The sequence below is a fragment of the Pseudophryne corroboree genome, chromosome 1 (genome assembly GCF_028390025.1).
Source record: "Pseudophryne corroboree isolate aPseCor3 chromosome 1, aPseCor3.hap2, whole genome shotgun sequence".
Lineage (NCBI taxonomy): Eukaryota > Metazoa > Chordata > Amphibia > Anura > Myobatrachidae > Pseudophryne > Pseudophryne corroboree.
Genome location: NC_086444.1, coordinates 445,237,893 through 445,252,328, shown reverse-complemented (window position 1 = coordinate 445,252,328; position 14,436 = coordinate 445,237,893). Strand labels below are relative to the sequence as shown.

General features: G+C 49.1%; 1 protein-coding gene across 1 annotated transcript in view; it reads left to right on the top strand.

The window, feature by feature from the left end:
• Positions 1 to 1,634: 1,634 nt before the first annotated feature.
• The window catches only part of LOC134891463 (uncharacterized), a 32,534-nt gene continuing 19,732 nt past the window's right edge, over positions 1,635 to 14,436 (top strand). Inside the window, exon 1 of the mRNA XM_063913533.1 lies at positions 1,635 to 1,841. Coding sequence (XP_063769603.1) covers positions 1,824 to 1,841 — 18 coding nt within the window. The 5' untranslated portion in view covers positions 1,635 to 1,823. The remainder of the gene's footprint in view (positions 1,842 to 14,436) is intronic.

Here is a 14,436-nt window from a genome sequence, read left to right as displayed (position 1 = left end):
ATACCTACATACCAGCAGTATCCACAAACCATCTTTTCCTGTATCCACGCTCCCTAGCTTCATCCTACCACCTGGCTGGTTCCATCCAGCATCCACTCCGTGTTTCCATCATCTGGCTGGTTCCATCCAGCATCCACAGCAGTCCTCTCAGCTACAGTGTTACCAGCTCCAAGTGTTATATCTGCTGACGTGTTCCTCGGCTAGCCTCACTACTACAGACGGGTCTGGTAAGAACAATCCATCACTGGGACTTTAAGATCTGTACCTTATCCTACCAGTACCCTGTGGCTCCAGCCAAGCTTATGGTGATCCAGGAACTGTTTCATTTAACCACTTGCATATCCTTACTCATTTATCACTGCTATGTATATATGGAGTTGTGTTAATAAAGCTTTTATTGACTTTTAAATCCTGGTTGTCATGGTCACGCCTTCGGGTAATCCTTCTACACTATACTTACATGTCCAGGGGTCTGATTAAACCTCTCAAGTTTAACTTCATCTCAGCCCCTACAACTGAGGCTTCCTCCTGTCAGCTCAGACCCTCAGTTGTGACACTCAGGCCACGTCCGCAGCTGGGCGGCTTCTGGTGTCAGGTCCCATAGGAAAGGCTGCGGCTCCATCCAGTGTGGTAAACCGCAACTCTCCGGAGGTCACAGAAAACCGGACACTTTAGGAGGGTGTGCCCAGTATGTCGTGGAGATAGGGCAAAGACATTAACAGGGAATTTGGAGCAGGGGAGGCATTAGCAGGCACCTCTATCAGGACACCACAGTAGCTGCGGCACCAAAATTCTAAGATGGCGGGCCGGCAGCAGTATAAATATAGAATCCCCGCACAGAGCAGCAGACAAGCGAGTCCTTCAGATACAGCACTATAAGGAAGGCGCACCGCAGCCGGAAGCAGGGGACTCCCAAGCTGCGTCCAGCGGCACCGGGTATCATGTGAGTTTTTAAAAAAAAAAAGCTGCATAAACGCGTGTGCTGGTTTTTTGCTTTTTTTCATTAAAGTGTTTATTTTTTCATATGAACCTGGCACCACACCTGTATTTATTATATCAAGGAGTGCTGTCTTGTCTGTACTATCTATTTAAATAATGTTTTAATATGGTTGAGACTAGGTCATCATCAGAGAAGTATGGGAAATACCATCTGGTACGCAACAAGGAGGGAGAAGAGCAAGGTTCAGAACATGGGACCCAATGTGTACCCTCGCGGTCTCGCTCCGCTCACCACCAGGTTACTGAAGAAACTAGGTGGTGACGTGGATAGTGAAACTGCTGTGCCCCCCCGCGTGAGATGGTATGTCCCACGGTTTTCCACTTTATCTGAAGAGGATCTAGCACCCAGTACTCCGCCTCTGGATAAGGGAGATCTCCCAGGGTACTACTGCCCATGGCAGCGTAGCGTACATAGAGGGACATTTACTATGCAGTGATAAGAGCGGTGAAGTGAGCCAGTGGAGAAGGTGCCCAAGGCAACCAATCAGCACTGTAGTAACATCGAGAGTTTGCAAACTATAAAATTATACAGAGCCGTTGATTGGTTGATGGGGCAACTTCTCCACTGGCTCACTTCTCCGCTCTTAACACTGCTTAGTAAATGTCCTCCATTGACTACCGTGGGGAAGACCTTTTCCATAAGCCCGACATACAGTATTGACATTCACTAGACCAGAGACGGTGCGTGCAAGTAAGTGTGTGCAAAGGTCAGAGTGTCGCACCGGAAGCACATACCATAGCAACACTTCCGTTTCCTGCTGGTGCTAGGTGTTTCCCTGTCCGCTCGGTACGAGCTTGTGGATTCTTGGGCTGATCTATGAGGCATGGAGGCCGGCATCTCGGTGAGCCAGTTAGCTTATAGTTATTATTAGACGCACCTAACTTGTGTGTGCTGAGGCTGGTCCGGCGCTACTTCTCCCGCACACGTACCGATACTAGTCAGGTATTCTAGGCTAGCGCCGTGGGAACTACAAATCCCAGCATGCATTGGCGCTGGCATGCTTGGATTAGTAGTTCCACAACAGCTGCAGAGTTACAGATTGCCTGGGATGGCTCCAGTCTGTTTCCCCGAATCACAGCGAGTTGGCTGCACACAGCTGCGTGTTTGTGTTAGAGGGGTACATTTCCTGTACATTTGTCGCCCTAGGGTACATAGATTATGCACCGGCATTTCTATTTACTGGAGAGATACCACCACTGGAGACTGGTATAAATACAGTCTATATATCCTACACACAGTGGTTTTAAATAAACGTATGTGGAGAGGGTGATTCCCAAAGTGCTCGCCTATGAGTGTGGCTGTATATGTTCTATTGGATGGGTAAACTGTGCAATTAAAAGAGTAGATTCTGGAATGCCGACGGTGAATTACTATATAGTTGAATGATATTGTGCGTACACACTCAGTGTTATCGTTCAACGATAACGTTCAGTGACATCACCGCCGGCATTCCCAAACATGCAGGTCAGCCCGACATTGACGGGTTGAGCTGCATGTCGGCTCAATATTGGTGATCACTGAACGGCGCGCAGGAGCGCTCATCGTTTACTAAAATTACCCCATACACACTTGACGATATAAGCCTTTCTCTAACGTCCTAAGTGGATGCTGGGGACTCCGTCAGGACCATGGGGATTAGCGGCTCCGCAGGAGACAGGGCACAAAAATAAAGCTCTAGGATCAGGTGGTGTGCACTGGCTCCTCCCCCCATGACCCCCCTCCAAGCCTCAGTTAGGTTTTTGTGCCCGTCCGAGCAGGGTGCAATCTAGGTGGCTCTCCTAAAGAGCTGCTTAGAAAAAGTTTTTTAGGTTTTTTATTTTCAGTGAGTCCTGCTGGCAACAGGCTCACTGCATCGAGGGACTTAGGGGAGAGAATTTCAACTCACCTGCATGCAGGATGGATTGGATTCTTAGGCTACTGGACACCATTAGCTCCAGAGGGAGTCGGAACACAGGTCTCACCCTGGGGTTCGTCCCGGAGCAGCGCCGCCGACCCCCCTTGCAGATGCCGAAGTTGAAGAGGTCCAGAAACAGGCGGCAGAAGACTTTCAGTCTTCATAAGGTAGCGCACAGCACTGCAGCTGTGCGCCATTGTTGTCAGCACACTTCATACCAGCGGTCACTGAGGGTGCAGGGCGCTGGGGGGGGGCGCTCTGGGCAGCAATGTATTATACCCTTTTTATGGCTAAAATACATCACATATAGCCCTTGAGGCTATATGGATGTATTTAACCCCTGCCAGATCTCACAAACTCCGGGAGAAGAGCCCGCCGTTTTAGGGGGCGGGGCCTATTCTCCTCAGCACACGGCGCCATTTTCCTGCTCAGCTCTGCTGTGAGGAAGGCTCCCAGGCTCTCCCCTGCACTGCACTACAGAAACAGGGTTAAAACAGAGAGGGGGGGCACTTATTTGGCGATATGATTACATATGTGAAAATGCTATAAGGGAAAACACTTGTATAAGGGGTTGTCCCTGTATAATTATAGCGTTTTTGGTGTGTGCTGGCAAACTCTCCCTCTGTCTCCCCAAAGGGCTAGTGGGGTCCTGTCCTCTATCAGAGCATTCCCTGTGTGTGTGATGTGTGTCGGTACGTGTGTGTCGACATGTAGGAGGACGATGTTGGTGAGGAGGCGGAGCAAATTGCCTGTATTGGTGATGTCACTCTCTAGGGAGTCGACACCGGAATGGATGGCTTATTTAGGAATTACGTGATAATGTCAACACGATGCAAGGTCGGTTGACGACATGAGACGGCCGGCAAACAAATTAGTATCTGTCCAGGCGTCTCAGACACCGTCAGGGGCTTGTAAAAACGCCCATTTACCTCAGTTGGTCGACACAGACACAGACACTGACTTCAGTGTCGACGGTGAAGAAACAAACGTATTTTCCTTTAGGGCCACACGTTACATGTTAAGGGCAATGAAGGAGGTGTTACATATTTCTGATACTACAAGTACCACAAATAAGGGTATTATGTAGGGTGGGAATAATCTACTTGTAGTTTTTCCTGAATCAGATAAATTAAAGTGTGTGATGATACGTGGGTTTCCTCCGATAGAAAATTATTGGAGGTATACCTTTTCCCGCCAGAAGTGAGGGCGAGTTGGGAAACACACCTTAGGGTGGATAAGGCGCTCACACGCTTATAAAAACAAGTGGCGTTACCGTCTCCAGATACGGCCGCCCTCAAGGAGCCAGCTGATAGGAAGCTGAAAAATATCCTAAGAAGTATATACACACATACTGGTGTTATACTACGACCAGCAATCGCCTCAGCCTGGATGTGCAGCGCTGGGGGGGCTGGGTCGGATTTCCTGACTGAAAATATTGATACCCTTGACAGGAACAATATTTTATTGACTATAGAGCATTTTAAGGATGCATTTCTATATATGCGAGATGCGCAGAGGGATATTTGCATTCTGGCATCAAGAGTAGATGTGATGTCCATATCTGCCAGACGATGTTTATAGACACGACAGTGGTCAGGTGATGCAGATTCCAGACGGCACATGGAAGTATTGCCGTATAAAGGGGCGGTCCATCGGACCTGGTGGCCATGGCAACAGCTGGAAAATCCACTTTTGTTACCCCAAGTCACATCTCAGCAGAAAAGGACACAGTCTTTTCAGTCTCAGTCCTTTCGTACCCATAAAGGCAGGCGGGCAAAAGGCCAGTCATATCTGCCCAGGGTTAGAGGAAAGGGAAGAAGACTGCAGCAGGCAGCCCATTCCCAGGAACAGAAGTCCTCCACAGCTTCTGCCAAGTCCGCAGCATGACGCTGGGGCCATACAAGCGGACTCAGGTGCGGTGGGGGGTCATCTCAAGAGTTTCAGCACGCAGTGGGCTCACTCGCAAGTGGACTCCTGGATCCTACACGTAGTATCCCAGGTGTACATTGGAAATTCGAGACGTCTTCCCCTCACAAGTTCCTGAAGTCTGCTTTACCAACGTCTCCCTCCGACAGGGAGGCAGTATTGGAAAAAAATTCACAGGCTGTATTCCCAGCACGTGATAATCAAAGTACCCCTCCTACAACAAGGGAAGGGGTATTATTCCACACTATATTGTGGTACTGAAGCCAAACGGCTCGGTGAGATCTAAAAGATTTGAACAATTACATACAAGGGTTCAAATCAAGATGGAGTCACTCAGAGCAGTGATAGCGAACCAGGACGATATGGTGTCACTGGATATCAGGGACGCTTACCTACAAGTCCAAATTTTGCCCTTCTCACCAAGGGTATCTCAGGTTCGTGGTACAGAACTGTCACTATCAGTTCAGACGCTGCCATTTGGATTGTCCACGGCACCCCGGGTCTTTACCAAGGTAATGGCCGAAATGATGATTCTTCCTAAAAGAAATATGGACGCTTTCCTGATAAGGGCAAGGTCCAGAGAACAGTTGGCGGTCGGAGTAGCACTATCTCAAGTAGTTCTACGACAGCACGAGTGGATTCTAAATATTCCAAAATCGCAGCTTTTTCCGACGACACGTCTAATGTTCCTAGGGATGATTCTGGACACAGTCCAGAAAAGGATGTTTTCTCCCGGAGAAGAAAGCCAGGGAGTTATCCGAGCCAGTCAGGAACCTCCTAAAACCAGGAAAAGTATCAGTGCATCATTGCACAAAGGGTCCTGTGAAAAATGGTGGTTTCTTACAAAGCGATCCCATTCGGTAGATTTCACGCAAGAACCTTTCAGTGGGATCTGCTGGGAAAATGGTCCGGATCGCATCTTCAGATGCATCAGCGGATAACCCTGTCTCCAAGGACAAGGGTGTTTCTTCTGCGGTGGCTGCAGAGTGCTCATCTATGAAAGGGCCGCAGATTCGGCATTTAGGACTGGGTCCTGGTGACCACGGATGCCAGCCTGAGTGGCTGGGGAGCAGTCACACAAGGAAAAAATTTCCAGGGAGTGTGATCAAGTCTGGAGACTTCTCTCCACATAAATATACTGGAGCTAAGGGCAATTTACAAGGCTCTAAGCTTAGCAAGACCTCTGCTTCAAGGTCAGCCGGTATTGATCCAGTGGGACAACATCACGGCAGTCGCCCACGAAAACAGACAGGGCGGCACAAGAAGCAGGAGGGAAATGGCAGAAACTGCAAGGATTCTTCGCTGGGCGAAAAATCATGTGATAACACTCTCAGCAGTGTTAATTCCGGGAGTAGAAAACTGGGAAGCAGACTTCCTCAGCATAACCTCCACCCGGGAGAGTGGGGACTTCAGCGGGAAGTCTTCCACATGATTGTAAACCGTTGGGAAAAACCAAAGGTGGACATGATGGCGTCCCGCCTGAACAAAAAACTAGACAGATATTGCGCCAGGTCAAGGGACCCTCAGGCAATAGCGGTGGACGCTCTGGTAACACTGTGGGTGTACCAGTCATGGTATGTGTTCCCTCCTATGCATCTCATACCAAAAGTACTGAGAATCATAAGAAGGAGATGAGTAAGAACGATACTCGTGATTCCGGATGGGTCAAGAAGGACTTGGTACCCGGAACTTCAAGAGATGCTCACGGAAGAACCGTGGCCTCTACCTTTAAGAAAGGACCTGCTCCAGCAGGGGCCTTGTCTGTTCCAAGACTTACCGCGGCTGCGTTTGACGGCATGGCAGTTGAACGCCGGATCCTGAAAGGGCATTCCAGATGAAGTCATCCCTACCCTGGTCGAAGCCAGGAAGGATGTAACCGCAAAACATTTTCACCGCAATTGGCGAAAATATGTTGCGTGGTGTGAGGCCAAGAAGGTCCCTACAGAGGAATTCCAACTGGGTCGTTTTCTACATTTCCTGAAAACAGGACTGTCTATGGGCCTAAAATTAGGGTCCATTAAGGTTCAAATTTCGACCCTGTCGAATTTCTTCCAGAAAGAACTGGCTTCAGTTCCTGAAGTTCAGACGTTTGTAAAAGGGGTACTGCATATACAGCCTCCTTTTGTGCCCCCAGTGGCACCTTGGGATCTCAATGTTGTTTTGAGTTTCCTAAAGTCACATTGGTTTGATCCACTCACCACTGTGGACTTAAAATATTTCACATGGAAGGTGAAGATTCTATTAGCCCTGGCTTCAGCCAGGCGTGTGTCAGAATGGGCGGCTTTATCATATAAAAGCCCTTACTTAATTTTTCATTCTGACAGGGCAGAATTGAGGACTCGTCCTCAATTTCTCCTTAAGGTGTTTTCTGTTTTTCACAGGAACCGACCTATTGTGGTACCTGCGGCTACTAGGGACTTGGAGGACTCCAAGTTACTTGACGTTGTCAGGGCCCTGAAAATATATGTTTCCAGGACGACTGGAGTCAGAAAATCTGACTCGCTGTTTAGCCTGTATGCACCCAACAAGATGGGTGCTCCTGCTTCTAAGCAGACGATTGCTCGCTGGATTTGTAGTACAATTCAGCTTGCACATTCTGTGGCAGGCTTGCCACAGACAAAATCAGAAAAAGCCCATTCCACAAGGAAGTGGGCTCATCTTGGGCGACTGCCTGAGGGGTCTCGGCTTTACAACTTTGCTGAGCATTTACTTGGTCAGGGGCAAACACGTTTGCTAAATTCTACAAATTTGATACCCTGGCTGAGGAGGACATGGAGTCTCTCATTCGGTGCTGCAGGGTCATCCGCACTCTCCCGCCCGTTTGGGAGCTTTGGTATAATCCCCATGGTCCTGACGGAGTCCCCAGCATCCACTTAGGACGTTAGAGAAAATAAGAATTTACTTACCGATAATTCTATTTCTCGTAGTCCGTAGTGGATGCTGGGCGCCCATCCCAAGTGCGGATTGTCTGCAATACTTGTACATAGTTATTGTTACAAAAAAATCGGGTTGTTATTGTTGTGAGCCGTCTGTTCAGAGGCTCCTACGTTTTGTCATACTGTTAACTGGGTTCAGATCACAAGTTGTACGGTGTGATTGGTGTGGCTGGTATGAGTCTTACCCGGGATTCAAAATCCTTCCTTATTGTGTACGCTCGTCCGGGCACAGTGTCCTAACTGAGGCTTGGAGGGGGGTCATGGGGGGAGGAGCCAGTGCACACCACCTGATCCTAGAGCTTTATTTTTGTGCCCTGTCTCCTGCGGAGCCGCTAATCCCCATGGTCCTGACGGAGTCCCCAGCATCCACTACGGACTACGAGAAATAGAATTATCGGTAAGTAAATTCTTATTTTCTCTGACGTCCTAGTGGATGCTGGGAACTCCGTAAGGACCATGGGGAAATAGCGGGCTCCGAAGGAGGCTGGGCACTCTAGAAAGATCTTAGACTACCTGGTGTGCACTGGCTCCTCCCACTATGACCCTCCTCCAAGCCTCAGTTAGATTTCGTGCCCGACCGAGGTTGGATGCACACTAGGGGCTCTCCTGAGCTCTTAGAAAGTAATAGTCTTAGATTTTTTTATTTTCAGTGAGACCTGCTGGCAACAGGCTCACTGCAGCGAGGGACTAAGGGGAGAAGAAGCGAACTCGCCTGCTTGTAGCCGGATTGGGCTTCTTAGGCTACTGGACACCATTAGCTCCAGAGGGATCGACCGCAGGCCCAGCCTTGGTGTTCGGTCCCGGAGCCGCGCCGCCGTCCCCCTTACAGAGCCAGAAGCAAGAAGTTGGTCCGGAAAATTGGCGGCATGAAGACATCAGTCTTCACCAAGGTAGCGCACAGCACTGCAGCTGTGCGCCATTGCTCCTCTCACACTTCACACTCCGGTCACTGAGGGTGCAGGGCGCTGAGGGGGGGCGCCCTGAGGCAGCAATAAAAACACCTTGGCTGGCTAAAATACCTCAATATATAGCCCCAGGGGCTATATATGAGGTAAATACCCCTGCCAGAAATCCATAAAAAGCGGGAGAATAGGCCGCGAAAAAAGGGGCGGAGCCTATCTCCTCAGCACACTGGCGCCATTTTTCTTTCACAGCTCCGCTGGAAGGAAGCTCCCTGGCTCTTCCCTGCAATCTACAGTACAGTAAGAGGGAAAAGAGAGGGGGGGCATTAAATTTGGCAATATATATATTATATTTTATTGAAAAGCAGCTATTAGGGACATAACTCAGTTAGTCCCTGTATATATAGCGCTCTGGTGTGTGCTGGCATACTCTTACTCTGTCCCCCCAAAGGGCTTTTGTGGGTCCTGTCCTCTGTTTGAGCATTCCCTGTGTGTGTGAGGTGTGTCGGTACGGCTGTGTCGACATGTTTGATGAGGATAATGATGTGGAGGCGGAGCAGATGCCTTTAGCAGGGATGTCACCCCCTGGGGGGCAGACACCTGAGTGGATGAGCTTATGGAAAGAAATGAGTGCACGTATAGACTCTTTACATAAAAAATTTGACGACATGCCAACTGTGGGACAGCCGAGTCTTCAGCTCGTGCCTGTCCAGGTGTCTCAAGGGGCATCAGGGGCTCTAAAACGCCCGCTATCTCAAGTGGCAAACGTAGATGTCGACACTGATACTGACACCAGTGTCGACGAGGATGAGTCGAATCTAATGCCCGTCAGGGCCATTCACTGCATGATTGAAGAAATGAAAGAGGTGCTAAACATTTCTGATTTACATCCGGGTACCACAAAAAAGGGTATTATGTTTGGGGAGAAAAAACTACCCGTAGTTTTTCCCCCTTCAGATGAATTAAATGAGGTGTGTGAGGAAGCGTGGCTTTCCCCTGATAAAAAATTAGTAATTTCTAAAAAGCTACTAATGGCGTTCCCTTTCCCGCCAGAGGATAGGTTACGCTGGGAAACACCCCCTAGGGTGGATAAAGCGCTCACACGTTTGTCTAAAAAGGTGGCACTACCGTCACAGGATACGGCCGCCCTTAAGGAGCCTGCTGATAGAAAGCAGGAGGCTATCCTGAAGTCTGTTTACACACACTCAGGCATTATACTTAGACCAGCTATTGCGTCAGCATGGATGTGCAGTGCTGCCGCTGCGTGGTCAGATAAATTGTCAGAAAATATTGACACACTAGACAGAGACACGATTCTGCTAACAATTGACCATATCAAAGATTCAGTCTTGTATATGAGAGATGCACAGAGGGAAATCTGCCAGCTGGCATCTAAAGTAAGTGCATTGTCCATATCTGCTAGGAGAGGCTTATGGACTCGCCAGTGGACAGGAGATGCAGATTCCAAAAGGCACATGGAAGTTTTGCCTTATAAGGGGGAGGAATTATTTGGGGATGGTCTCTCCGACCTAGTTTCCACAGCAACGTCTGGGAAGTCAGCATTTCTACCCCATGTCCCCTCACAGCCTAAGAAGGCGCCATTTTATCAGGTTCAGTCCTTTCGGACACAGAAAAGCAAGCGTTGAAAAGGAGGTTCTTTTCTGTCTAGGGGCAGAGGTAGGGGAAAAAGGCTGCAACAAGCAGCAGGTTCCCAGGAGCAAAAGTCCTCCCCCGCTTCTTCTGCTAAGTCCGCCGCATGACGGTGGGGCTCCACAGGCGGAACCAGGTACGGTGGGGGCCCGCCTCAAAAATTTCAGCGATCAGTGGGCTCGCTCACAAGTGGATCCCTGGATCCTTCAAATAGTATCTCAGGGGTACAAGCTGGAATTCGAGGCGGCTCCACCCCACCGGTTCCTAAAATCTGCCTTGCCGATTGCTCCCTCAGACAGGGAGGCGGTGCTAGCGGCAATTCACAAGCTGTATTCCCAGCAGGTGATAATCAAGGTACCCCTACTTCATCAAGGTCGGGGTTACTATTCCACACTATTTGTGGTACCGAAACCAGACGGTTCGGTGAGACACATTTTAAATTTGAAATCCTTGAACACGTACATAAAAAAATTCAAGTTCAAGATGGAATCGCTCAGGGCGGTTATTGCGAGCCTGGACGAGGGGGATTACATGGTTTCCCTGGACATCAAGGATGCTTACCTGCATGTCCCCATTTACCATCCTCACCAGGAGTACCTCAGATTTGTGGTACAGGACTGCCATTACCAATTCCAGACGTTGCCGTTTGGACTCTCCACGGCACCAAGGGTTTTTACCAAGGTTATGGCGGAAATGATGATACTCCTTCGAAGAAAGGGCGTTTTAATTATCCCGTACTTGGACGATCTCCTAATAAAGGCACGGTCCAAGGAACAGTTGTTGGTGGGAGTAGCACTATCTCAGGAAGTGCTGCGCCAGCACGGCTGGATTCTGAATATTCCAAAGTCACAGCTGGTTCCGACGACACGTCTAATGTTCCTGGGGATGATTCTGGACACAGCCCAGAAAAAAGTGTTTCTCCCGGAGGAGAAAGCCAGGGAGTTGTCTACTCTAGTCAGAGACCTCCTGAAACCAAAACAGGTATCGGTGCATCACTGCACGCGGGTCCTGGGAAAGATGGTAGCTTCTTACGAAGCAATTCCATTCGGCAGGTTCCATGCCAGAATTTTCCAGTGGGATCTGTTGGACAAGTGGTCCGGATCGCATCTTCAGATGCATCGCTTGATAACCCTGTCTCCAAGAACAAGGGTGTCTCTTCTATGGTGGCTGCAGAGTGCTCATCTTCTGGAGGGCCGCAGATTCGGCATACAGGACTGGGTCCTGGTGACCACGGATGCCAGCCTGCGAGGCTGGGGGGCAGTCACAAAGGGAAGAAACTTCCAAGGACTATGGTCAAGTCAGGAGACTTCTCTTCATATAAATATTCTGGAGCTAAGGGCCATCTAAAATGCCCTAAGTCAAGCAAAATCCCTGCTCCTAAATCAGCCGGTGCTGATCCAGTCAGACAACATCACGGCAGTCGCCCATGTGAATCGACAGGGCGGCACAAGAAGCAGGATGGCAATGGCAGAAGCCACAAGAATTCTCCGATGGGCGGAAAATCATGTACTAGCACTGTCAGCAGTGTTCATTCCGGGTGTAGACAACTGGGAAGCAGACTTTCTCAGCAGGCACTTCATCCAGAAGTTTTCCAAATGATTACAAATCAGTGGGGTCGTCCACAGGTGGACATGATGGCGTCCCGTCTAAACAAAAAACTAGAGAGGTATTGCGCCAGGTCAAGAGACCCTCAGGCGATAGCGGTGGACGCTCTGGTAACACCGTGGGTGTACCAGTCAGTTTATGTGTTCCCTCCTCTGCCGCTCATACCAAAGGTATTGAGAATAATAAGAAAGCGAGGAGTAAACACAATTCTCGTGGTTCCGGATTGGCCAAGAAGAGCGTGGTACCCAGAACTTCAAGAGATGATCTCAGAGGACCCGTGGCCTCTGCCACTCAGACAAGACCTGCTACAGCAGGGGCCCTGTCTGTTCCAAGACTTACCGCGGCTGCGTTTGATGGCATGGCGGTTGAACACCGGATCCTGAAGGAAAAGGGCATTCCGGAGGAAGTCATTCCTACGCTTATTAAAGCCAGGAAAGAAGTTACAGCAAATCATTATCACCGCATATGGCGGAAATATGTTGCATGGTGTGAGGCCGAAAAGGCCCCAACAGAGGAATTTCAACTAGGTCGATTTCTGCATTTCCTGCAAGCAGGAGTGAATATGGGCCTAAAGCTGGGCTCCATTAAGGTACAGATCTCGGCTCTGTCGATTTTCTTTCAGAAAGAACTAGCTTCAGTACCTGAAGTTCAGACATTTGTAAAGGGAGTGCTGCATATTCAGCCCCCGTTTGTGCCTCCCGTGGCACCTTGGGACCTCAACGTGGTGTTGAGTTTCTTAAAATCACATTGGTTTGAACCACTAAAAACCGTGGATCTGAAATATCTCACGTGGAACGTGGTTATGTTATTGGCCTTGGCTTCTGCCAGGCGAGTATCAGAATTGGCGGCTTTGTCTTGTAAAAGCCCTTATCTGATTTTCCATATGGATAGGGCAGAATTGAGGACTCGTCCCCAGTTTCTACCTAAGGTGGTGTCAGCGTTTCACCTGAATCAGCCTGTTGTGGTGCCTGCGGCTACTAAGGACTTGGGGGACTCCAAGTTGTTGGACGTGGTCAGGGCCCTGAAATTTTATGTTTCCAGAACGGCTGGAGTCAGAAAATCTGACTCGTTGTTTATCCTATATGCGCCCAACAAGCTGGGTGCTCCTGCTTCTAAGCAGACTATTGCTCGTTGGATTTATAGTACAATTCAGCTTGCGCATTCTGTGGCAGGCCTGCCACAGCCAAAATCTGTCAATGCCCATTCCACAAGGAAGGTGGGCTCATCTTGGGCGGCTGCCCGAGGGGTCTCGGCTTTACAACTTTGCCGAGCTGCTACTTGGTCAGGGGCAAACACGTTTGCAAAATTCTATAAATTTGATACCCTGGCTGAGGAGGACCTGGAGTTCTCTCATTCGGTGCTGCAGAGTCGTCCGCACTCTCCCGCCTGTTTGGGAGCTTTGGTATAATCCCCATGGTCCTTACGGAGTTCCCAGCATCCACTAGGACGTCAGAGAAAATAAGAATTTACTCACCGGTAATTCTATTTCTCGTAGTCCGTAGTGGATGCTCGGCGCCCATCCCAAGTGCGGTTTATCTGCAATACTTGTAAATAGTTATTGTTAACTAAATCGGGTTATTGTTGAGCCATCTGTTGAGAGGCTCTGTTGTTTCATACTGTTAACTGGGTTTCATATCACGAGTTGTACGGTGTGATTGGTGTGGCTGGTATGAGTCTTACCCGGGATTCAAAATCCTTCTTTATTGTGTACGCTCGTCCGGGCACAGTATCCTAACTGAGGCTTGGAGGAGGGTCATAGTGGGAGGAGCCAGTGCACACCAGGTAGTCTAAGATCTTTCTAGAGTGCCCAGCCTCCTTCGGAGCCCGCTATTTCCCCATGGTCCTTACGGAGTTCCCAGCATCCACTACGGACTACGAGAAATAGAATTACCGGTGAGTAAATTCTTATTTTTTTAGGCTGAAATCGCCCAGTGTCTTCCCCCCCTTAATAAAATACTGCGTTAATGAGAATGTTGCAATAAAGCAAACAATGTAGGTAGTCATGTGATACTGAGGGCCAGATGTACTAAGCCTTGAAAAGTTGCACGGTGATAAAGTACCAACCAACCAGCTCCTTACTGTCATTTTTCAAACCCAGCCTGTGACATGGCAGTTAGGAGTTAATTAGCTGGTACTTTATCACTGAAATGTATCACTTTCAAGGCTTAGCACATCTCCCCTTGAGTCCCCTAAACTGGGTAAAACTTGTCAAGCTAAGCAACTGCAGTAAATGCTGTAAACCACTGTACGATCCAATAACCTGCTGCTAGTGCATTTTCTTGTAGGAATGTTATTTGATAATATTATATTGCTATAACATTTATAGAACTCTGTAAACGTTTGCTAGTGTTCACGCTAGGCTGTTTTAGCAGGGTGCCGCGCCCTGGTCGATTTTTTTTTTAAGGGCAAAATCCGCCCTGCCCTTTCTGCTGCGCCCTGCTAGAACAGCCGCTCGCTTCCTGCCCTCCCAGCGTGTAAAGATGCCATGCGCGTGGCATCCATTCACGCTGTGAGAGAGAGCTT